Raw genomic sequence first — 26,906 nt, forward strand, 5'->3', positions numbered from 1 at the left:
TTCCTCGCATTATCATCATCATATTATTATTATTGTTGTTGTTGTTGTTATGTATAGTATTGTTATTATTTGACAGAAGAGTAATAAAATCTAATAGAATTTTGTTTGGTTCATTTTTTATCAGTACTTTTCAAAATGTACACATATTTTTCATAAATGGGAGAGAAAGTGAAAGCGATAGGTTTATCCATACTTGCACAACAGTACCGTTTGATACCTCCCAAGTGTACATAACCCTTACTGATGAGCCCAGCCTCCACAAATAAGAACACTTAATTTAAAATTATGAAGGAAGTTTAACCAATGGAGAAATAAAACAAGAAATGAAAAAGAAAGGGGGAAGCAACATTATTTCTGACATATTCAAGATAAGCAAAGAGAGGATGCTCTGCTTTTCAGCATTATTCAAAATGACAACACGGCAAGCCTAAAGTGGTTCCAGAAGAATATTTTGCACTATCCCAGTGCATGACCAGTTCATCACTACCTTATATTTGCACATAACAAGAAGCCACCATGGGGAAATTTTCCTGCAGGGATTTTTGTCATGGCACCAGCCACCATTTTTAATATTCAAGTTGCTGCATGGGCATGCCATAGCTTGTTGTTACGTGCAAACCCAGCAAGAGTGGATTGTTGGGGTGCTTGACAAGCCACCCAGAACACATTGGCTGTTTGGGGGTTGCAGCTTGAATAATCAAAAATGGTGGCCATCACCTCAATGAGAAGCCCATAGAGAAATTCCCCCACAGTTGCTTCTTGTTACATGCGAATCAGGTCAATGAGTTTTTCTGGAACACTGGGCCTGTTTGCACAATCACGGAGGGGGCAATAATATGTGTAAACAGATGTGAAAACACAAGTTAATATTAGGGCTGTGCATGGTCCCCCCGATTCGCCTCGGAGGCTGGTTCGGAACCCCTGAAACAGCCCCGACTTGGGTGGTTCGGGGGTTGCCCGACTTCCCTTGGTGCCAAAGCCGAGGTGAGATTCGGGGGGGCCGAGGCAACTCGGCCTTGCAAGTCTCTGGGTACCAGCTGCGCAGCAGGCACCCAGAAAAGCAGGTAGCAAGGACGGCCATGAGTCCTTTGGATTCACCGCCCTCTCCCTGCTCACTTGCCACTGCCATTGCCGCCTCCTCGCTCCTGCCACCATCGCCGCTGCATCTGAGAACCAGGCTGTGATTTTAAGATATCGCGGGGGCTCTGATTAGTACCTGTGGCCACCGTAGTTTGTGGCCATAGATCAGAGCCCCCGCAATCTTAAAATCGTGGCCTGGTTCTCAGATGCAGTGGTGGTGATGGCGGCAGGAGCGAGGAGGCAGCAATGGTGGCAGGTGAGCAGGGAGAGCGGCCCAGTGCTACTCTGAAGCAGGCCAAGGCGCCCCGAAGCTTCAGTGCCAACTGGCTTCGGCTTTGGGACACCTGGGGCTGACCCAGAACCAAGGCGAGGTGGGCGGAATCAGCCTGCCTCGCCTCAGTTTCAGGGATACAGCCCTAGTTCATATGTAAATTCCACTAAATCCAGGGGAATTTGAATAATTAACCTTGCCAGCATGGCTTGCCGTGTCATGTGGCTTGTTGTCATGGTTAGCAAGACACCCCTGAACCCTAAAACAGCACATGGCTTATTTCCCTCTATGATCACGTGAACACAGTCACTGACCACTTCTGTACACTTCCACAATAGCTCTCCTACAGCTGGGTAGCTTTGCCCAGATGCTCCAGCTGTTTTTCAATTCCTCTCTGCCTTCCACATTACAAAATACCCAAATGTCTAAGTCGACAGCTCATACTGTGAAAGTAGGGGGGAGGATTTGTCCTGTGGTATTTGAATAAATATGCTACAGGGCAACTGTTGATTGATTTCTTTCACAGTTAAGACTCCAAGTACACCTCCTCACCCCCTTTAAATAGCACACCACTTTTAACCTGGGAGAACTAACTGTTAATGTAAGAAGAAAAAGAAAGGAAAACTTGGGTAGCTTTTACTTTTACGATTTGATGCAATAGTTTTCACTTCTGTTTACACACATCACATGTAAAACTGCAGGTGCTTTTGAAAAAGCAAGAATCTTCACTCAGTTGTATCATATAGCATGCTGTAATAGGGCCAGATTTGACTTACTATACACTTGACAATAAAAAGCTCATCCCGCATATAGTTTTTCTTCTTCCTCGCCATAATATTTGCAGAACTTAGCTCACGTAATAACATAAATATTCCACACTGCCCTACCACATGCCATTTACAGAGCAGGAAAACACAGAGAGTTGTGATGTCACAACATGAAGCACGTTGTAGTAGACGTGATGGATGGTGAGGGAGAAAACTAAACGTAGGTGAGGCTTTTTTCTTGGTGGCTGTAATGTCTAGTTTGACCCATGGTTAAAGCACAGAATAGCACTATTCCTTCATTTTAAGCTTATTCTGAAAATGAGAAAATATTGAAAGCCTTGTGGAACAACAACTGAGAAAAGACCCACACAGACAATGGACATCCCTATTCATCTTACATATTCAGATGTATTGTGAAACTATCAGGGGGAAATGTATTAAAAATAAAAGTTCAAAACAGAACAGCGATGATTGTCAAATATGAACGAGTGGTGTATGCGTGCGAAGATGTTTATCTGATCCCCTCTCTTTCCCACATTTGGCAAGAACTGCGGAGGATGAAATGCAGAGGCCCTCTTTTGCCAAAAAAGGAGTATTCTATTCCTCTTCTGACACAGAGGAGTTATACAACTACTTTTCCACTGAGATGATGATTTTTCCAATTTCAAACCTCATTGTTAAAAAACTGTACAAGATAGCTTAATTAAGCAGTTGTCATTCAGAGAATCTTACGAAGTTAGAAAGAGAAATTTACCTGTCAATTACCACTCACAGTGTCACGAAAAGGAAGCATTCACCATATCTAGGATAGAATAACAACTCCTCTTGGCCATGAGCAAGGTCAAGATCACTAGGATGGGAAGGAAAGTGGCTACCTGGCAGCTTCCCAAACCAAGCTAAGGCTTCTCAATCCTATTATTTATTAATTTATTTGATACTTTTCTGTCCCACCTTTCTGCCAAAGTACCCAAGTCTGTTTACAAATACCGAAACAAATATTGCTAAAAAAATATGTAGCTCATAGACAACATGGGTACCATACCTCCACCTAAATGGTGCTTCAGCCAGGGAGATATTTATTATATGATGTACTATAAACTTGTATGTGTATACTGACGTAGCTGCTTGTCGTGTTCCTCCAAGGGGGCAACTGTGTCCCCCCAAGAACTGCAGCGACAACCACTCTCCTAACAAGTTACCACTTGTTTCTCATAATGTGCAAAATGCTCAAATAACCAATAGACTAAACAATATCCCATTAAGATATCCAGCAGTTTTGGATTTTTGAGAAGGGTCTTCTCTGAGAGGTAGGCTTAATGCAAACCAAAAATCTGAAAAAGAATGCCTCCCCATTCTACCCCACCCCCACCCCCAGGGGTAGAAAAGAACATAGAGAAACACCATCTATCACTTGTAGAACATTTCACTTTGGCATGACCAAACATCCTGCCCTAAATACTCCATTGGATTTATGGAATGCATACAGGCCCATATTAGCTGACAGGCTCTGAAACCTACATGCAGTAACCACCATGGTTTGAGAATTAGCTTCTTTATTGGTATACTTTATTGAGCCTCGTGTGGCGCAGAGTGGTAAGCAGCAGTTACTGCAGCTGAAACTCTTCCCACAGCCTGAGTTCGATCCCAGCGGAAGCTGGTTCTCAGGCAGCCGGCTCAGGTCGACTTCCATCCTTCCGAGGTCGGAAAAATGAGTACCCAGATAGCTGGGGGAAAGGTAACTGCGACTGGGGAAGGCAATGGCAAACCACCCCACTACAAAGTCTGCCAAGAAAACGTCAGCGAAAGCAGGCGTCCCTCTGGGAGTCAGTAATGACTCAAGTGCTTGCACGAGAGAGAGTGGTATACTTTAGCATGGACTTCAAAGCAGGTAATACTCTCTGGATCATGCAGAGGTAGCAGTCTACTAGGATGGTTGATCCTTGGGAAGCATATAGATTTTGACAGCTCTCAAAAAAAATTATCATTTCCATGACTGACGTTCTGCTGAAGTCCCAGCCAACCTCTGGAATGAGGAAATGGTGTGGGCTCCTGACAGAGATTGCTCCCAAGTACCTTTTCCCACTTCTGAGAGCCAAGCTTGGCTCCTTGGGGAGCTGACAGTAATGAAAACAGTGGAATGACAGCTAGACAATGGTGAAGAAAAACTTGAGATGAGGCTGACCTGACCAAACACAAGATAAGAGTCTGTTTTAGGGCCTATTCCAGGGTAACAAACTAATCTCATTTTTTCTATCACCACTGCATCCACTCAGGTGGCCAGCAGAACTGTTTTGAGAAGTGAGAGGCCTTTTAACATCATGCTCTTCAGGATGGAGGATTTCTTGATGGTCTGCTATGATCAATTTGCAAAACCCTTTGCAGATAAGATCGCTCAAATTCATTCCAAATTGGTCTACAAGCATCCCAGTAGCTTTATTCAACTGCTGTTTTTCAAAGTTTTAAGGGGAAACAGAGGACAAAAAGCTGATTTCAGACAGATTGTGTTGGCTTCATGAAGGTAATAAAATTGAGTTATCAATTCAGAGTGCAGTTGACAGGAATTCTAAGTTCAAGATTATCTTGGAATATCCCTTATAATTTTGAGACCTGTTACCAATTACTTCCTCCATTTTATTGTTTATTACACTTTCATCTCACCCCTCTTCCATGGAGCTTGGGGGATGTATATGGAATTAACCTACTTTATCCTCACAACCACACTTTGCAGTCAGTTAGGTTAAGAGAAAGAATGTGATTGACTCAAGATTATTCAAGGAGCTTCATGGGGGTTGGTTCAATGCACTACCCCCCCTACACCACACTGACTATATGGACAATGTCTTTATTTTCTTGCTGGTGGTACACCCCAAACAAAACTCAATAAGAGCGTGATTCTATGGTCCTTGGGCGAGCATCCCAGGGACCATAGAATTGTTCGGATTCCCTCTTCCGAGGTCAGAGACAGTGCTCCAACGTGGAAGGGGGAGTTGAAGACCTAGGCTCCCTTGTCCCCTTGAAGCTGGTGTGGAAAGAACTGCACCAGCTACCCTCCAAGATCAGAAAAGTAACTTGAGAGGAGGAGGAAAAGGGAACCTTATTTATTTATTACATTTATATGCCGCCCCATAGCCGAAGCTCTCTGGGTGGTTTACAAAAGTTAAAAAAGCTTCCAGTGGGCAGGTAAGGGAGGAGATAGGAGAGGCCAGCCTCCTCTTCTACAAGTTATCCTGAGCCATTTCCAGCCCCCTTCCCTCCCCAGTCAAAACACCCTAGCTACATGGGCCCATCTAGTGAAACCTGCAGAGCATGAGGACGGGGAGGTGAAGATTGCCTTTGCTGCTCTTCCCGCCCTGCACTGGATGATCAGATGCTTCCCAGTTTGGGGTCTTCCAATCACCAAGGGCAACTAGTGATAACCAAAAGGCGTGCCCAGTCCTTTCCCACACCAGGTCCCATTCTTTAACTCCTATGCCCCTTTTGAGACCAATTCGCACAACCAATTCCTCCCTTTAAAGGAGCCTCCTGACAATTGCCTCATGGCACAGATCTATGTGGAACAGGCTCCAGTGACTAGTTCAATATACATCTGATTGTTACTGCTACCACCATCTAGGCATGTCTCATTTTTGAGCCTCACTAAACGTATGGACAAAACTTTGAACCTACGCAAAATACTGGGTTCCACCATGAGGCATACGAGAAACAGAAAATCAACCGGCGGCTATACAATGTTCAACTGAATTAAACAGCTTGGTCACAGCTTTGAAACTGAAGCAGCAAGTGTCCAGACCAAGTTACATGCCTGCAAGCCTGGAGGTGCCGATCCCTAGTGAAATACTCACTCTCTTAAGTCATGATGTAGAAGATGAATGGTGCCATTTCTGAGGTACAGATTAATGCCTCACAGAAATAACAGTGCTTACAGTTCAATGCCATTTCATGGAAAAAATTAAAGGGGAGAGGTATGCTTCCAGGATTAATTTGTAGAAGCTTCCTAGTAGAATTGCATTTTGCAGTGCACTTGATCGCCTTGCGGTGTGTTGCCTTGTCAACTCACTCTGTCTCAAGAAAGGGTTTTACTACCAGGAGCCTATTCCACCACAATGGATTTATTCGTACCACAATCTTAATTGAACTGCTGTGTCAGCTACTGTTTGTTGCCCTGTGGATTGTGCAATGGCATAACTAAACTGATAGCAGCTATTCATCTACTTGGATTCAATTTATAACTTCAGCCTTCTGCTGCTGAAAAAGAAATATTACCATGTCTGGTATCATGTTATAGGAAACAAAAATCCTCTTACCTAAGGAGGTTTTATTAGTTAGATACACAAGCTTTGAGTGGTTATATAACAGGCTATATACTTGCCAATACTAAATCAGCATTTAAATGCCTGTAAATGGACTGCCAAAAATTATTTTTTAAAAAACAACAACACTAAAAAGCATGAGCACAAACCAGTGACATTTGCTTTGGCTTGAGAACCAAAGACATTGCAGGCGGAAAACTAATGAAAAGATAAAGAACTATCTTACAAATGTTTATCCGCTGGGTAGAATGGGAGTAAAACTTTTACTACAGTTTGAAACTCATTTTAAAATGTCCAGGCTGTTCATAGACCTAGCCGTTCTGGCTCTAATATGTATATACTTCGTACTGTAGCGTGGAAAGGCACCATTTGGGTTCATCCAGCACCACCTACTGCTATGAGAAAACTACATTATACCAGAATGCAGAGTTATTTTGCAGCAATGCACTGGAAAAAGCAGGACCCAGAGAGAAATATTTAGGGCAAGTTGGAACACAATAATTCAATTGTTTTATTAGGCCAGGAATGAGTGTCATATCTACACACTCCACACCCCATCTCATGTATTAGCATCAATGCTTGTATTGTGGTTTCTTTAAACCAGTTTCCCATTGCATTCAGTACTAGGAAATTGGCGTTTAATCTTCGGTTCCAAGATACAATATGCAACCAGGATCAGGTATTGGTTTCACACTATACCTAGGAGTACAAAATTAAACAACTATTTCCCATTTCCGATGCAACACGAAATTAATGCACAGTGGGAGACGGGAGAACATTGGCACAATGCTTATTTCTGGCTTTAAAAACTATGTTTTATTAAGCCCAGGATCATTATTTCTAAACTGGTCCTTATTGTTATATTTTAGCTCTGTATTATATATGAAATAAAAGAAATTTTCTTATGATGAATTTCTGTTCTCAGAGACTCTTGGATGGCATTCTTTTACCTCAGAATGGTGCCCCCCGTCTGTAGTTTGTAGGCACAGCCAAAATTATTGCTCTTCAGAGACCACCCATACCTCCCAGACTGGACTGGAAGACAAGAGCATCCAGCCTCACACTAAGAAAAAGACCAATCTTTATAGCAGCCTTCCCCAATCTGGTGCCCTCCCAAGATATTGTGGACTTCAACTCCCATCAGCCCCAGCCAACATTGTCAATCATCAGGAATCCTGGGAGTTGTACTCCAAAGCATCGGGAGGGAAGCAGGTTGGAAAAGGCTTCTCCAAACCAACCATTGTAAATGTTAACTGGACTAACAAATAATAGCAAACTAATGTTAGCAAAAAAGCATGCAACAAGCTAAAACAAACCCATGGTAAAGGGATAGGGAAGGAACTGAAGCCAGGGATGTCTGTTTCCCAATCATGTATGGTGTGAGCAGGCACCGTAACATGGCCATCATACTTCCATGGCACTGCTACCTCTAGGGTGGGAGGAAGTCTCTGAGGATAGAAATTCGAAGTAAGGTCATTTCCTTATCTTGGGACATAGCAAATTCGTAAGAATTAAGTTGGGCCACCATAGGAATCAATGCCCTACAAACCAACAGCTTTTTGTAGGAGTTTCCACTGAAATGTCATGTACATCTATTCTGTAATGTCAGTAAAGTTGTGTACTGAAGCCTACATCACAGCTTTACAAATGTTCAATATTGGAAAATTCCCCTTAAATGTTAGCTGTGGCTATTGAGAGTTGGAGTCTGAAACATCTGGAGAGCACCAGGTTGGGAGAGGTTGCTCTATGGCTGGGGTAAGTAACCTTTTTAGGCCATGGGTACATTTGGCAAACTGAGAAATTGCCCTCGCCACCACTACAAAACTGCTGCCATGGGAGGCACGGCAAAGGACAAGTAAGCTGCCCAAAAGACTATACACAAGGCAGAGATGAGGTCTGAACCTATTCCCCTAAGCAACTCCTTTGAACCTGCAATTTTCAGCACCAATAGAAACATATTTCACAGCAATCCCAGCTGCTGGTAAGAAAAGGTGTTAATTGAAAAAAAGTGGAAGGGTTAGTGTACCTTAGGGGGAACTAGAAAAGGTGTCTGGGGGCACACTAGTGTCCACAGGCACTAAGCTGTCAACCCCTACTCTATGACTTGCAGAAATTTCCAGTGTATTTCCAGGTTCTTTGATCATGGAGAGGTGATGAATTTGTTCTTGGGTTTGGCACAAATTCCACTGTATAGCCCAAAAATGTGGTTTCTTGCAAACAGTGAAGAATCTCCTATCGAGTGATGGAGTGGGACAAAGATAGTATCCCTGGTGTTCCTTTACCTTTCTAGAACTTGAGAAGAGACTGTAGCACATAGGGGAAGTAGACTTGTTGGAAGACTTGGCCAGCAATTCAACTTTGTCTTTAATATAGCCAAAGGGCAGGCTCTGGAGATTTTGTTGGGGTGAAAGGAACATTGGTTATTCTGCTTTCATTCATCTCTCTAGGCAGCCTGAAGGGCTTTAGTCTTGTATTTGGTCTCAAACATTACCTTCTCCAATAGCTGACCAAAGATCTTGGCTTCCTCAAAGAGAAAGCTGGCCAGACTTGCCTGAGAGTCTGAGTCAACGCCACAGTTGCATAACTAGATGTGTCTATGAGCCAGGCTGTTTTAACACCAATTTCCAGTGTTTAGCTAGGGAAGAGTCCACCAAGAGAGCAACTGTGAGTTCAATCTTTTCCAGTCCATCCTTTATAGGCAAAGATTCATGAGCACAGATTCTGCCACTACCATTTCTCCTGCCCAGAGCTGAATGGCTCTGGAAAAGAAGGAATTAGTTGCAGATGTCCTGAAGGCTATGAACATGGACACTTTGTGGAGGGCTGCCTCCATTTTCATATAACACAGGTCTCTGGGGGCTCTTTCCCCTTCTGAAAAGAGAACGGCTGTGAATGTCAATGCTTCCACTGGCCATCAACAACTGGAATCTTCAGCAGGTCCATGGCCTTGGAAGGCAGGTGTGGGAAGATCATACAATTTGTTAACCAGTTTATATACTGATGGTCTCAGATTGGCTGGCCCATTCCTGCTTCCAAACCCTTTTGAAGGATTCGTAGGGAGGGGGATATGGGCTTCAGTGGTCCTTGAGGAAAAGCTGATTTGGCCCCTTTGGGGGCACAGTCTTGTTCTTCTGGACTCAGCTGCTCCCCGGTGATCTGCAAATTTTGGTGTACCTTTACCAAATGGCCCAGAAAGGATTCAGGAGAGAACAGCCTCTCCTGACTGGAGTTTCAGTATCCTCCTCAGAAAACTCTCCCTCTTCCTTGATTTGATTTATTACATTTCTATACCGCCCCATAGCCGAAGCTCTCTGGGCGGTTTACAAAAGCTAAAAACAGTGAACATTAAAAAGTATACAAAATTTAAAACCATCAAAACATAAATGGTATAAAAACAATGGTTGTTTGTTTTTAGAATCTGATAGTGGGCCCACCCAACTTTTTTTTTTTTTTTGCTTTTGACACAGAGGTTTCCACTTAAGATGGGCTGTGGGAGCATTTTTTCCATTTTTTCTGAGTTGGGATCCTGATGGGTGAACTCAGGAGACTGGAAGGTAGTATACTCTCTGAGAGAATGGAGTAGGGACTAGGGGAGAAGTCCAATTCCCTGGAGGGCAAAGAGATGAAAAAGTCCAACCTAGGCTGGGCCCTAACATCTTTCTTAGGTTTATGTTTGGACTGACCCCTACAGCTCCTTTGGAAAACTTTTGCCTCATATAATTTTTCTAGCATTTTTACTATTAAATTTCCAAATCTATCTTTGCAAACTCTGGGGTTAGAAGCTCTCTTCTCTGGATTTAAGACCCTACAAGCTCCACAAAAGTACTTTTATCTGATGAGAAATTTACTAATGACTCAAGGCATTTTACCACTGAGTAAAGATATTTCTCAAGTATTACCCCTCTTTGCCTCACTAACATAGAGTATAAAAAGTACCATAATCATTTCCATGCTATAGAAATAATTGATACCAGCAAACCTGCTGGCATTCTATAGCACTAAATACAACACTGCGTGATAATGCATTTCAAATTTTTGACTTTGCATGATGAATACCATACAAAACAGGAGTGGATAATTAAATTCCTACAAGTTTGGTTGAATGCTTTTCAAGTGTTTCATATGTGATACTTTTTCCTATATATCATCTTGTAGGCAAGCATGCAGCATTCACATAAGCCCACACTTCTAGCAAGGTACACTTTCGAGGTAGAAACTGCTCTTTGTTTATGCAAATCAAATGTACATTGTCATCATGAAAAGAAACCATTTATTTAAAAACAGAAACCTGCAATTGAGCATCAGGAAGCCAGCTATTCAAAGGAATAGGACAGGGAATTCTGTAGATATTAACTGATTAATACTCAGTTCAAATGGATGTGCAAGGCAAAGCAGTGTGCAGCTAAGTTACCTGGGAAGTTCATCTGTGCCACTGTATTCCCTAAAAATAGTGGCTCTCAGAACATGCCTCTTATAAAAGATTTTAAAGTTGATGAAGCTAACAGCAAAGGAAACCCAACATTCCAGAAAACATACAAGGCGTTATGTACTCATACTCGTAATGCTTAGACATAACATAACTGACACCTCTGGTTTACAGCCATAGCTGAAGGAAATTTTGCTGGGAGAACCTAGGTCTTAATACACATAAAAACAAATGGTGTTGTCTTGGAGTTAGTTGGCAACCAAACAACTCATTAAAAACACAATGGCCTATTTCCTGATTACACTTATTCACTTAGTGGCTATGAGATAATATAAATGTAAGGATTGCATCTGAGCTCTAAACTTCTATTCCCTTAAAAACAAAAAACAAGCACACACACACACACACACACACACACGGACTCTTTCCTGACGGATGTCACATAGAAGATCACATGAAACATCACTATATTAATCATTACAGCTTTGGAGTGTTTCCATACCAGTAAGGACTATAAGAATGTTGCAATTCTGCAAAAGCAAAGTGTGTGATAGTAAAAGTAGGAATCAGTTTTCTGAGAATCTCCAATCATTTAAAATATAATAATAGAGAGGATTGAAAATGTATATGCAATGGCCAAAATAAGGCTTTTATTGGCTGGGTTTGGGGATTCAGTACTTCTGCCCCCTCCCATGGTTAGCAGTACCAGAATAAATTAAGCAAAAGAGAAAAATGAAGATTAAGTTATACAAAAGTAAGAGGAAATGTACATGTTTCCTATATTTGCATACTGTATACAGGGCACAGAATTTAACTTTTCCTGGTGCAAAATTAGGATTGCCTGGGAGTATGCAGAGACCTGCTACATAGATTCCAGTAAGGCATTTTTGGTTCTGGGATTTTGCAAATAAGCGAACCAAAGTTCATGCATGATACATATATCATCTTGTTCCTTTGAGTTGAAAAATATGACTTTCCCCAAATTTTAATCAACCTCTGCATCATCTTGATATATATTTTAAAGAGGCCACAAATTAACTTTGAATTTAAAAAAACCCTCATCTAATTATCTGCAGATGGAGACTTCTTTGAAGCATTAAGAGCTTTAATAAAAGGTGGCATCTCCAAAATATCAGGAGCTAAAAATGATCAGCTAACACTAAATAAGAGAGATCCCACTGGTGGCTCAGTAGCTTTCATTTATTAACTTCCCAAATTCACACTATGCAAATATTACCCCTAAAAATTAAAACCCTCTCAAGCATACACAATAAAGCTATTTTCTAACTCATCATGGAGCAACGATATGAAATTCCGGTAAAATCCACAATGAGATTACCATTTTACTCTTCAAGATGCAGAATACCAGAAAACTATTCAAGAAATCACAATCGTTCTTAGGGTTGCCAAGCGAGTTCTATGAATGTTTTCTTTAGAGCAGCAGTGGATTTTGGGATATTCTATTCTTCAGACAATGGTCTGGAGTAGAGAAATGGTGTAGTCTGTCATACAAACTGATCCCTTCATAAATGGCCAGGTCTCATAACAAAGTTGGTCCCACCTAGCAGTCAAAGCTGTCCAGTGCTGAACACATGCACTCAGGCATAGGATGGCAGACAACTGTGAATGTCCTGTATACAAATAGGAAACTCATTCTCCTAGTGTGGGTATCATGAAGCCAACCAGCACCATTCACCCATAAGGTAGGAATCAGCAGTCATGAAGGAACCCCAAGATTAGCAAGAGTAAAAAAGGGGTGAATGGAGATGGTGTGTCCTTAAAAGGGTCCCACATGTCAAGCTGCCTGGCTGAAAGCCTGACCAGAAACATTTCAAATTGCAACTATTTGTGCCTGGTCCCACATGTTAACATATTAAATACAAAACCTGGAAAAGATGTCCCTATTCTGCTGGCTGTACTAGAATTCAATGGCATTAGGATGACTCCTCCTTACTTGAATAATTTGTATCTAATCCCATTAGAGTTGAAACAGACCACGTTGCGTGTCTGCTGCTAACGAATACAAATTCAGTCTATCCAGAAGTGAGGCTGCAAGCCAAATGCAACAAGGTGAGCCTGAAGCAGGCCAGAAGAGGTCTGCTGAAACAGAATGCTGCACAATGGTAAAAAGTTATATTACCAAAGGCCTGGATGCCAACCATTATATTCCACTGATAATGGAAACCAAGTAGTACATGTCATAGTCTACTCTGGCAGGTGAGGGTATAGTATAGCACGTACCATGACATGAGGTTGCCTTCCTTACTCCCCCCTGGAACCTTTTGCTAGTCCCATGCAGACTGAAAAAGAAACAGAATGTACAGAATAGACACATGGTGTTGCCTTTTAAAATGTATGCTCTAGGGCAGTCCCTTATCCAAACATTGACCAGACCTAGACTTGCATAGCTGCATCATGTGTTATCACAACCATGCCCTGGAACCTGCAATCACAACCAAAGTGACCGGCCCTCTCTACCATATCTTCTAATCTGAGTGGCCAGAATAGCAAAGAGGCTGGAGGAATTTAATGCCAAGACTGAAAAGCAGACTCTGAGGAGGTGTCCTTCAGTTTTCTCTGAAGTTGATTAATAGACTATGGTTTTCTGAGCAGCTCTGGGGTAAAGTGTTATCATGTGGCTGTTAGGCCACTCGAAATCTCCTTGTACAAGAGCCATGAGCAAGCATGTGCTCTGTTGAAACCCGGAGCACACATCTTCCCTGTACAATTCCGTTACTTAACTAGAAATACCCTCAGACCTCGGGATATCCTGTACAAGAGAAGATCTCCAGTAAATACTAGACAAGCTATTCACTAAAAATCCAAAAGGAATTCTGCAACCTCCCTTACCAATGTACTTGAGGATCTGTTATTGTCAAGAAGATCTTCCTAAAGTTTAACCTATATCCATGTTGCTGTCATTTAAACGCATTGTTCCTTAACTACTGAGGAGTAGGACACGAAACAACTATTACTACCACGGTTTACTGAAAATCCTTGTAAAACATGACAAACAGATAGTTCTCACTTCTCTTCATTCTCCAACAGAAACTACACTTTGGCTTCTGTGTCACCGTTCATGCTAACAGCCACTGACCTGGTTCACACATAATGCAACCCAGAGCATGGGTTGAATATGGGTTGTTGTTGAAGTGTGGGCTGTTAAGTGTGAATTCTGCACTAGGGTTTAACTATGGGTTGTTAACCATGACTAACTCAGAGTTCACAGCCCAACAACAAATCATGTGTTCTCTTCCTGGGTTGTTCATGGTTAACAACCCATAGTTAAAGCATAGTGCAGGGTTTGCATATAAGGACGACCCACAATTCAACAATCCATGATTCAACAACAACCCATGCTCATACTTAATACAGATTGGTTATATGTGAACTAGGGCCATTGAGATGATATGCTTAGCCACTCGCAAAATACATTTCACTAGTATCAATGAACACATCAGCAGACTAGCTACAGATCTGCCTATAGCTGTTTTGATGCAATATTAGGCAGTTCTACTACATTTTTTACACATACCTTTGTACTTTAATTGCTAAAGCAGTTTTCTGCAAAACTCATAGCTGATGCAGACACTGTAGATTTTTCATCCCTTAAAAGTTTTATTATTGGCTTTCACAGTGGGAGAAAACTAGAAATAGTTAAGCTGCAGGAGCTGTAACTCTGTGTCAGAATAGACTGACATTTTTACAGCTCGGCTATTTAATAAAATTGTTTATAAAATTTATGAAAACTCTGCAAGTGTGTTCGAGGTTACTAAAAGTCCAAACATTTTTACGATGGGTTGGCAACTTGCAAACTGTCAGAAACAAGCAGACCCTGTCCTCTCTCAGAGGGGCCCACACCAAATCCCACTGCCCCCCACAAAAAGTTACAAATACATGTTAAGAAAAAATGGCATCTGGGATCCAGAGCACTATGAAGAGTCAAACGTACCTGCCAAACAAGCGAGATTGGATGTTTTTGACATTCTATAGAGCTCCAGACACCATTTTTCCTCTTAAAAAAGGTATTTACTTTTTTTTGGGGGGGGGGCCTCTAGCAGACTATAGCTAGGATGGGAGGAGGCGGAAATGACCCACAGACCTCCCAGAGTTGCTCACCCCTGTTTTATATGCCAGCTCTCAAGCTCACTACAAAATTTGTTTCACATACTACAAAGAAAGTATAGTTGTCATTGTAAGTACAGATAGCGAGCACTCTGCTAATTTCTGATCACTGGCACATTTGTATAACATATGTGCTTCTTGCACTCAGATATTTTTGTGTGCACAAGCAAAAAAAAACACAAAAACCACCAATGTGTGAACTAGGTCTTAAAGACATAAAAACAACTGTCTATAAGTAAACAGAAGCCAATTTGTTTACCAGATCATTCTAATATTGTATACTGCAGCCTTCTCCAACCTGGTGCCCTTCAGATGTCTTAGACTATGACTCCCAACATCCCCAGCCAGCCAGGGAATCGCAGTCCAAGACATCTGGAGAGCACCAGTTTGGGGAAGGCTGGTATATACTGGATGGCTGCTAGGTAAATCTGAAGCAAATTTCTATTGATACGTAGTTAAAGAAAAATCAGCCCTATTTTATGAAACGTCAACTTTAACGAAGATGTTCAAAGACGTTATCCTGATTCAGAAATAAAAAAGAGATCCCTTCTAATGTTCCTTTGTTGAACAGAAGAGCTATGAGAACATGTCGGCATGACATTTCTATCAAATGTGCTATAACCAATATGATGCTGACTACAAATTAAACATAGGTTGCCACCTTGTGGACTGGTAATCTACAGCTATTAACCATTCTGAACACACACCAAATGAAGGTCCTTATGCGACAAATTCGGTTTCATTGTGATTTCAGATAAAGGATAAATGTAGCTAGTTGTTTCTAGGTGCTTGTTCTCAGTACTTTGGCAGTACATCTCCACCGCATCCTTTCCTTGACATTCAATATACATTAAACTGATTGCAATTTTGAAACTATGAAAAATACTAAGGGCACAACCCTATCAGGTTGCCACCCACTAGACTGAACCTTCGATCTCGAAGACTTCTGAGTATCCAATGGCCTGCTGGACTGCTGCTGGTAGAGCAAGAGGAGCTCTCCATCTTAATTCCCCCCCCCCATTAGACAGGCTTGAGCTTTCTAGTGGCATCATGCTGGCTGGGGCTGGAGAGATCAGAGGATAGAGCATATCCTGGCTTCCCCTCCTCCCTCCCTTGGAATGCCTCCCTTTTCCTCTTCCCAAAGTCACATTTATGAGCTTGGGAAGCAGCTGCAGTTCTTTCCACAGTGACCACAAGGAGGAGGGTGTGGAGGGAGGGATTGGAACACAGGGGGCCCCCTTGTGCTACCTTGTGAGGTTGTAGCAGTGTCTCTGCAATGCTCTTAGGATATTTTTTTGAAGTGGAGATGTATGAAGTATTATTAAATGTTGCACTTAACATTCATAATAGCTTAGATACTCCCTCTCTGGTCAATTCTCTTCCAGTGATTTCCAGACAAATAAGACATGGAAACATCCCCTACTTCCACAACTGAAAATATTCTTAAATTTGAAAAATAGGTAGTAGGAAAAAGCAAGTGAAGTGAATATTAACACTTTGGCCTTCACATACTTAAATAGGCTTGGTAGCCCAAATGTATGCATATTTACTCAGATGTAAACCCGAATGAGTATACTGAAAATTCTTTCAAAGCATAGGTTTATATCTTTAATCTAAAAATACAACTGACTATTATGTTGAACAGCTTTAACCATGGTGAAATTAGAATGAATCATAGTTAATGCTGTTGGAAGGAAGACAGAGATAATTCACTTGAGAGAAGAGAGCCCACAAAGGAAGTATGGGCTACCACAGACTAATATCCATCTTTTAATCATGTTAACAGAGAATATTATGGCTGCTCCAAACTATTTTTTCATCAAGAAAACTCCAACAACTGCTTTAATCCCATGAGAATGCAATGATGATTTATTTTAATAATTTGTTAATAAAATACCCCCAACATTCCTGCATTGAGCAGGGGGTTGGACTCGATGGCCTTGTAGACCCCTTCCAACTCTGCTATTCTATGATTCAAAGTTAAGCCAAGGTTCTTTGACCGGGTTATTACTAAAATTATTACTGCCCCATACCTACTTTAAGTTTTTTAAGGGTTCACCTGCAAGATGTTCAGGACATAGCAGAGAGAAAAAGGGTCTCCCAAGTACTTAGTTTCAGACTTTGACTCAGTTCGCGTGATTGCAGGGCAGTCAATAAACCACCGTGGCTTGTTAACCATCCTGTATGTGCTGGTTGCGTGCAGGAGAGGTTAGCATAATTACCCTCAGCAGTGGGGCTTGTCATGTCATGCGAACCCAACCAGGGTGGCTTGTTGATATGGTTAACAAGCCACCCAGAACTCATGAGCTGTTGTTGGGTTCTGAGGTGGCTTGTTAACCATGGCAACAAGACATCCTGTCCGGGTTCACATGGCACAAGCTGAGCTGCCACAAATAATTATGCTAATCCCCCTCCGTGATCATGTGAACACAGCCTTTGTGTTCACATGATGGGCAATATCACCCATTCATTGATTCTGTCCAGTATCACTAGATTTGCCGGCAACCAAGTCTGAACATCTTAGCTTCTTTCATTTTGATTAAAATTTGCCTTTAAGCAAAGAAGAGGAGATTCCTTTTCAGGCAGGCCTATCCAGATCAATGTAAAATCATGAATTTTTAAGATGTATTGATTCCTGTTCTAATGTTGTTCCTCACCTCGATCCAAAGGGAGAGGCAGGTAAGAAATTATTATTATTATTATTATTATTATTATTATTATTATTATTATTATTATTATTATTTTGTGGATCAAAACCATTCCCCCTCTGCAAGGGGTCTATTAAATGGTCCGCTTCCAGAGACTAATGGACTCCAATGGATTCCAGAGGGCTCTGGGGGATTTTCCTGCTGGTATGGCTGATGCTCCTGTCGAAGCCCAGGTTGCTCTGTGGAATGCAGAGATGACTTGGGCGGTCGACATGATCGCTCCCAAGCGCCCTCTCCTTCTGAGCAGAGCCTGGCCAGCAACTTCACTGAGCTGAGGGCAATGAAATGAGAGGGGAGATGGCTAGAATGCAGGTGGAGGAAAACTTGTGCTGAGTCTGATCGAACACGGGTTAGAACTCATTATCGAGCCTACTCTGTGGAGGTGAGGGTGGCAAAGAGACAGCTCTTTTCCACCAGCATTGCCTCTTCTCAGTGTTGTCCAGCAGGGCTTTTCTGGGTGGTTCATGGCCTGTTACACTCTGGGCCAGGGAGAGAGAGTGTGGAACCCTCGGTATCACGCTGTGACGAATTTGCACAGTACTTTGAAGATAAATTTGCTCAGATTCGTCATGAATTGGACACCACGTTTAATGCCGTTCCATTAGTAGAGGTTTTCAGAGCATTGTCAGGCCCAGTTTTATTGGATGAGGCCTGAGGATGCGTACAAGGTGCTTAGCCAAGTCCAGCTGACCACCTGTGTGCTTGACCGTTGCCCCTCATGGCTCATTACATCAAATAAGGAGGGGATTGCTGGCTGGATCCAGAAGGTTGTAAATTCCTCCCTGAAAGAGGGAGTGGTGCCGGCTTCTTCAAGAGAGACAGTAATCAGGAAAAGGAAAAGAACCTCTTGTGCAAAGCACTTGAGTCATTGCTGACTCCTAGAGGGACACCTGCTTTCGCTGACGTTTTCTTGACAGACTTTGTAGCGGGGTGGTTTGCCATTGCCTTCCCCAGTCGCAGTTACCTTTCCCCCAGCTAGCTGGGTACTCATTTTACCAACCTCGGCAGGATGGAAGGCTGAGTCGACCTGAGCCGGCTGCCTGAGAACCTGCTTCCGCTGGGATCAAACTCAGGCCGTGCAGAGAGTTTCGGCTGCAGTAACTGCTGCTTACCACTCTGTGCCACACAAGGCTGGAATCAGAAACTCTAACCTAGACTTAACTAGAAATAATTAACCTGTTCAACCTGTTCTGGAGGGAGTTGCACTCACCTTAAAGGATTGAGTTTGTAGTTTGGGGGTGCTCTTGGATCAACGACTGTCACTTGAGGCACAGGTGGACTCAGTGGCATGGAGCACCTTTTATCAGCTTAGGCTGATATACCAACTGCACCCTTATCTGAACAGAGATAGCCTAGCTATCCATGCTCTGGTAACCTCTCATCTGGATTAGTACAATGCATTATATATGGGGCTGCCTTTGAAAACGGTCCAGAATTTTCAGCTGGTACAAAACAGGGCAGCATGATTGTTAACAATGACTGGCCAACGAGACATTACGCCAGTCCTTTTCCAGCTTCACTGGCTGCCAGTCCAGGTCCGGGCCCAATTCAAAGTGCTGGTATTAACATTCAAAGACCTAAACGGTTTGGGGACAGGTTATTTGAAGGAACGCCTCTTCCCATATGTACCTGCCCGGAGCTTAAGATCATCCACAGGGGCCCTTCTCCGTGAGTCCCTGCCAAAGGAAGTAAGGCAGGTGGCTACTAGGAGGAGGGCTTTCTCCACTTTGGCACCCCAGCTGTGGAATGAGCTCCCCAGAAAGGTCCGCCTGGCGCCTACACTGTACTCCTTTCGTCGTCAGCTGAAGACCTTTTTATTCTCTCAGTATTTTAACACTTAATTTTAACTTAAATTTAAATTTTACTGTTCTAATTCTATATTTTAATCTTATATCAATTTCTGCTGCGTGGTTTTAGCCTGTTTGTGCTTTTTATACTGTATTTTGTATTTGTGTTTTTAGACTGTTGGTTGTTTTATTATGGTTTTAATTTTTGTGAACCGCCCAGAGAGCTTCGGCTATTGGGCAATATAAAAATGTAATAAATTAAATAAATAAATAAATAAATATTCAAAGTGCTGGTATTAACATTCTAAGCCATAAACGGCTTGGGGCCAGGTTATCTGAAGGAAGCCTCCTCCCATATATACCTGCCCAGACCCTAAGATCATCTTCAGAGGTCCTTCTCCGTGAGCACTTCCAAAGGAAGTGAGGCAGGTGATTAACAGGAGGAGGGCCTTTTCTGCTGTGGCACCCTGACTGTGGAATGAACTCCCCAAAGAGATTCACCTGGCACCTACTTTACACTCTTTTTGACATCAGGTGAAGACCTTTTTATTTTCCGAGTAGTTTAACATTTTACCATCTTAGTCTTTTAACTTTGCTGTTTTAAAACTGTATTTAAATCTGTATTTTAAATCTCTGTATTGCTGCTCGGTTTTATTCTGGTTGTACGTTTATATTGTGGTTTAAGTTTTATACATTAAATTGTACTTTGTGGCTTTAATTTTTGTGAACCGTCCAGAGAGCTTTGGCTATTGAGTGGTATAGAAATGCAATAAACGAATAAATAAATAAATAAATAAATACTATAGAATGGGTCAGGACTAATGAACTATCTTGCTTGATATTAAAAACCCTCAACTGACCCTTTCAAAATTTAGGAATATAGGAAGTAGCCTTAGACCATTGTTTCATCTAGCTGAGTATGTCGATACTGACTGCCAATAGTTCCCCATAGTTTCAGGCAAGAGCTTTTCCACCTTATCTGGATATGGGAGGGCTCGAACCTGGGACCTTCTACATGTAAAGCAGGTGCTCTACCACTGAGCCACAGCCTCTAGGTCTGAGTACTTTTACAGGGACTACATGTAGTGAAAGTGGCACACAGTAATTAGTAGCGTATTTACTAAGCTTTAGAATGCCACCAAAAAAGATGACATTCTGGATCTTATTGATCTAGGCAGAATCTTGTGACCAAAGAGGGACTACAAGTTAAAGAATTTTGCCTGATCTTACATAGCCCATCATTTCTCAGAATATCTAACCACACCACATTTATTACCTGGATACTATGCTGGATCCATTGTAGAGGTCACTAGCATAAGACAGCGTTGCCAAGGGTCGGACAGAATTGTAGCGAGTGAATTTGGATAGGCACTCCTGAAATTCATCCAGCTGGCTTGAGGTTCTGCTGTCATCTAGGCAGGGGAACAGGTCGGGGAGGAGCGAGATCAGGATTATTAAAAGGAAGGATAAATACAGTTTCAGACTACCACAACCTTTTTCCAGTTCCATTCCAGTAACCTACCAGCCTCAGTTTATACCTCAATTAAATACAAAATTTACTTGAATCTGTAGAACAAGACTGGAAAAGGCCATTTATGCATTTCATCAAGAACTGTAAACTTGCCCTGTAAAATGCTGCAATCTACTCATTTAATTCAGAGGCAGGATGCTTGAATGTCATATAGAAGACAAGCCTTGTAGTATACAAACAACATTAGGGGATAGATACATATTCCTTCCTCTGCCTTACCTAAACCATTTAAGGAAATTAGCAAATATTGCTACTTTATAGAAAATATCTTTTCTCTTCCATTTTTAGAAAGGCATGGAACGGGGTAGGGGGGGAGAAAAGAAACCCTCTCTAAACTGAATCTAAATTGATCATCAGTAAATGAAAATCAAAACAGACCAAATTGTATTTTGTAATACACTGAGATTTTACCCTTTTTTTCTTTTTCTGGCAAAACTACGGGATAAGGAAAGAAGCATACATTTATTCTACAAAGGTTTTAATTATTACAGTCATTCCCACTCTTGCTATTGCACGAGCATATTTAATCTCCAGGCCATTAATACAATACAAATAAAAAGGTACCAACAGATGTCACTACTTTATACCATTCCTACAAGTTCAATCGCAGCTTTTAAAGCTCAGCTAAAAACTTTTCTTTTTCCTAAAGCTTTTAAAACTTGATTTTGCTCTGACTTTTATACTGCCTGTTTGGTGCATTCTCTTCCCCTCCTTATTGTTTTATTACGATTTTATTAGAATGTAAGCCTATGCGGCAGGGTCTTGCTATTTATTGTTTTACTCTGTACAGCACCATGTACATTGATGGTGCTATATAAATAAATAATAATAATAAATAATAATAAAATATACTATGACCTGGAGTTAACAGCAGCTGCAACAAAACTGACTATGAATCCAGTGGGCCCCTTGTTTAAAAATTTTGAGGTGTCATTTAGCAGTGTATTAGTTAGTGTAGTATAGTTGGAAGAACAAGGACCATGGGCAGGGATAATACAGGAGGAAGGTACAGAAAGGGCATTTAGCATTTTCAAGTTAAGGAACAGTATTTGTGCTGAAAGTAGAAGGGGAAGGGAAGTCAGGAACATAGGAACCTGACTTATACTGAATCAGACCACTGGTCCATCCAGACCAGTATTGTTGTCAATGACTAGAAGGGGCTCTCTGGGTTTTCAGGCAGGACTCTTTTCAGCCCTACCAGGAGATGTCCAGGATCAAATCTGTGACTTTCTGCATGCAAAGCAGATGCTTTACCACTGAGCTACGGCCCTGAAGTTTACGGAGGAAATAAACATGATATAAACTATATTATTATAGTTTTTTTAATATTGTATTTTGTATTTGGGTTTTTAGATTGTTGGATGTTTTATTATGTTCTTAATGGTTTTAATTTTTGTGAACCGCCCAGAGAGCTTCGGCTATTGGGTGGTATAAAAATGTAATAAATAAATAAATTATTATTATTATTATTATTATTATTATTATTATTATATTTATTTGTATCCCGCCCCTGGGCCTCAAGGTGGCCTTACAAAGTTTAAAACATACATTGAAAAGGAAAAAAGAAAAAACACGTTTAAAATACACAACAAAATTATAAGTCAATTAACATAGATGGAGGGACAGATTATTCTCCAAAGGCCTGCTGGAACAAACAAGTTTTAGCCTGCTTCCGAAAGCGTGGGTGCCACACGATACCGTATTTCTTCGATTCTAAGACACACTTTTTCCCCAATATAAACATCTCTAAAAACGGGGTGCATCTTAGAATCGATGGCGTCTTAGAATCGCCTGCAAAGTTCCCCATTATCCCTCCACCCTGCTCTCGATGCCCAGGCGGCTCAAGGGCTTGTTGAGCGCCTGCACTCACCATGTAGGCTGGAGAATGTGCTTGGCCTCAACGACGATCCGCAGCTGCCCTGGGCCTATTTGTGCTACCCAGAGCTAACCGGGCTCACATGCACGCCAACGGAGTTCCAAGCCCTAAGCGGGCCCCGCCACCGCACCATGAGCACAGCCGGCCAGGTTGGGCCCAGTGGGCATGGCTATGCGGCTCCAGCCGGGTCGGGCCTGGCGTGCGCCCCACCTCGTGCATGGGGCCAGGGGAGGCACCACAGGGCTCGCAGAGGGTTGTGTGAGGCGGGCGGGCGCCGCCGGCTTCTCTGCCACAGCTGCGGCTGCTGGTTCTGTGTGGCGGAGGAGGCGAAGCAGTGCCGGCCGGGAAGACGGAGGCGACGCCCAGGAGGTGAGTTGCTGGGCCGGGGCGCGGGCAGGACACGCTCTGGGAGTCACAGCTGCGATGTGTGTGGGAGAGGAGCCCGGGGCGCCTGTGGGTCTCTCCACCGCCGGTGGGCCGGGGGTGGCAGTGCACGTGCGGTTGGCTCCTTTGCGCCTCAGGAAGTTTCCATGGCCCAGCTAGCCAAGCCTGGAAGAGGCCCCTCAGCACTGGCAGCTGGATCTGGCCCAAAGGTGGGCGCCTCGCAAACGACCCCCTCCCGCTCCCCACAAGAAGTGGTGGCAGCTGGTAAAGCCTCGGGCCCTTGCACGTGCTCCCTGGTTGGCCCCCACCCCCAGCAGGTACCCTCCGCCCGGCAGGGCCCACCCCACCAGGCAACGTGGGCCTGCAACATTCGGGGTAAGTGCCTCATTTTTGGCTTACTTGTAACCTGTCACAGCCCTGTGGCACCAAAACCGTTGGCCCAATCAGAATTGGCCACATCTCTTCCCTTACCTGCCTGCAATCCACTCTCCATGCATGGCAGAATACTTCTCTCCCCCCATATAAACATCTCTAAAATGGGGTGCATCTTAGAATCGAAGAAATACGGTAATAACTATCAGAGTGGTGAATGATTTGGGCAGTAGAGTTCTAGATGTGGGGAAAGACTGAGGAGTGACAAAAGGAGGATATACAATTTTCTAATTGTATATATAATTTTCTAATTGTATATACAATTATACAATTGTAATTATACAATTATCCATTGTATATAATTCAATGCCCCAGAAGCCACCTTGCTGAAGCTAAGCAGGTGTGGATCTGCTCAGGGTTTAGAGCAGAGACGACCCACATGTAGCTGCCTGAAGTTGCACAATGGAACACAGCTACGATATAAATATAATGTAACATTTTTAAGCCACCATATGGTTCCACTGAATGCTCAGGATGGCTCATAACATTTCATCATCATCATCATCATCATCATCATCATAGTAATACTGCAGTAGTGAAGGCAAGAGAATAACAAAGCGTAGACCAGATACTAAAGAGATGGGGGCCGGGTGGAGAGGGAGATAGAAAACACAGTCTGCAATTCTGCACAGGGAGAACATGATTTTGAAACAGACTGAACATTGGGAGCAAAGCTGAGCGAGGAATCAAATAAAGCCTCAGCTTTGTATGTGGTTGACAGGGAAGAGGGTAATAAGGTGAGAGCAGTCAGGGAGAAAAAAGTGTTCAAGGCCAGACAAAAATGTAAACTAGAAAACAGCAATATTATGGCTGTATCTTGCTCCTAAGAAAATCACTACTCATCCTAGAAGAGAAGCAAATTACCATGCTGGGTAAGAGAAGGATATTGGGAACGAGAAGCATGATAAAGACACAGTGTCCCATTCAGTGGCTAATAGGTATTCTACCTGATACTCGAGTCATCCTAGTGGAAAAGTAGCATTGCTCCAGATCCTCAAAATGAGCTGTAAGCCTCTTCCTCCTTGATGCTAACGTACTGTTATACCATGGCTGTTTCTTAGTCTGAATAAAGGAAAGAAGGGGAAAACTAATCAAAAGCAAGGCATAGATCTGACCAACTTTTGGCAGATACTACACAAAACCACTTATCACAGTACTCAAATGAATTGACACAACAGCACTGTTTCTTAATTTCTTGTCACAAGAATATAAAAGGGGGAAAAAACCCAGATCTCTAAGCTGCAGAAGAACATTTCCAAGAAAACGTAATGATCCAGAAAATACTTCTGGGACTTCCCTCCCTCTAGAGATAGCTTCAGGAACTACAATTATTTAATAGTACATCCATATTTCACTACTATTTGTTAGCTTGAACTTTTCTACATAGAGTCAGAACTGCAAATCTTAAAGTGCCCCTATAACAAGCATATCTTTCAAGTTTTTCTATTTACCGGAAACATAAAATAGGCACTTATGCAACAGGCTTAGTCAACTGTCAATGTCTACATACGACAATTTTATACAGTTTGCCCAATTGCTGATCCTGACTACGTCTACTATGACTTTAACAATAGTATTAATTTGGCAGTCAAATGCAATTACATGTTGCCTCCTAATTCTATTGCCAATGCCAATTCTTTGTTATAAATTAGGGATGTCAGAAAGATCCGCAACAGAATCAAATAAGTTCAGATTTCTATGAATCCAACCCGTAAATTGCACAATGGACAGGCTTTTCCCAAGTTGAAAAGATTCTGCAGACTTGATGACCTTTTTTTTTTTTAACTTTCTGGAATTTCATGCAAATTTACTCATAGAAAAATATGTAAAAAAAACCTGGCCAAAAGTGCACAATTCCCCCACATGCCGAAGCATGAAAATGTGCAAGGGGGGGGGATAATAATAATAATAATAATAATAATAATAATAATAATAATAATAATAATAATAATTTATTGCATTTTTATACAGCCCAACAGCTGAAGCTCCTTGGGCGGGAGCACTTTGGAGTGAATTCGGGTATGTTCAAAATGCGAATTTGCCTAAATGTAAATTTGTGAAATTAGAAAAAATCTGATTCCATCAATGAGTGGACCACAGAGTGAAAGGCACCTGACGACCCACGAAATGCAGACGGAATGGATTTTACATCCCTATTACAAATACAGGGCAGTAGTCAGAGGCAGCAGTTACCCCTATGTCACGGATATAACACTACCATAAACAACCTCTTGTACAACACCAAAAGTGTAAGCTGGTACAGTGGGTTTCCCCCAAAATCTGCTGCACCGATTTATACTATTAGCATTGGTGGAGTCACGTTAATTGCATACAAGCAGTGATCCCACTGGATATAGCCCACAGAGTTTAGTAGAAACACATTTACAATGACTTTTACAATGTAAAATATTAATTCACAGAAATCTGCACTTTAAGGGATGAATATAGCAGTTTTACAACATATGATCTAAAAGTGGTCCAGGGGAATGAGTGCTTGAATAATGCTGGGCCTTCCAAGTTTTCCAAAACAAAATTCAAGTATTGAAATAAGGACCCAGAGCCAGATTTAAGTAGGGGTGTGCCCTCCGCACTGAAAATCCAAGGGTCCAATGGTGCTTCAACAGAGCTCCAAACTTTCAGTGCGGTTAGGGGGCATTTTTAAAAATGTCAGATAACCACAGTGCAGAGCAAAGGTTGCTTGGAGCTCCATCCTGCCTTTGGATAACTGCTTCATTAAATTTCCCCCCTCAAACCCACCCACATAACCACTCCTGATTCTGCATTAATTCACCCCTGCACATTTATGGAGGGAGTTTTATCCTTTACTTTGCTGATGCACAGCCATAAATGTGCAGGGGTGAATTAATGCAGAATCAGGTGTGTGCGTTTGAGGAGATTTTTTTTTAAAAAAAAAAAAAAGCCTAAAAAATCAAGGGCTGAAGGGATCTGATTCAAACTTGGCATGCCTAAAGCCGTACTTAAGAGCTATCATGGTGCCAAGTTTCATCTCTTTATCTTTAAAAATGATGGAGCTGTAAGCATTTTGTTAATTGCCACAGCCTATAATGAAGTGGTTATCCAAAAACGGAGTGGTTTTCCCACGAGTAATCCAGCGGTACAGAGAGACGTACCCCCTCCGAAAATCAAAGCAGAGAACCTGCTCAATAGAGCTCCACCCCGAGAAGACCTGCTCTGCACACCCCTAGTAA

At 42.2% G+C, this 26,906-nt stretch overlaps 1 protein-coding gene across 2 annotated transcripts in view; it reads right to left on the minus strand.

Moving 5' to 3' along the window:
• Positions 1–26,906, minus strand: part of COP1 (COP1 E3 ubiquitin ligase) — a 163,932-nt gene that overhangs the window by 99,015 nt on the left and 38,011 nt on the right. For both annotated transcript variants that reach the window (XM_063134089.1, XM_063134080.1), the window contains exons 10-11: positions 24,645–24,759; positions 20,751–20,886 (exon numbers count right to left, since the gene is read on the minus strand). In XM_063134089.1, coding sequence (XP_062990159.1) covers positions 20,751–20,886; positions 24,645–24,759 — 251 coding nt within the window. The remainder of the gene's footprint in view (positions 1–20,750; positions 20,887–24,644; positions 24,760–26,906) is intronic.

Source organism: Elgaria multicarinata, chromosome 1 (assembly GCF_023053635.1).
Source record: "Elgaria multicarinata webbii isolate HBS135686 ecotype San Diego chromosome 1, rElgMul1.1.pri, whole genome shotgun sequence".
In the NCBI taxonomy this organism is placed as follows: domain Eukaryota; kingdom Metazoa; phylum Chordata; class Lepidosauria; order Squamata; family Anguidae; genus Elgaria; species Elgaria multicarinata.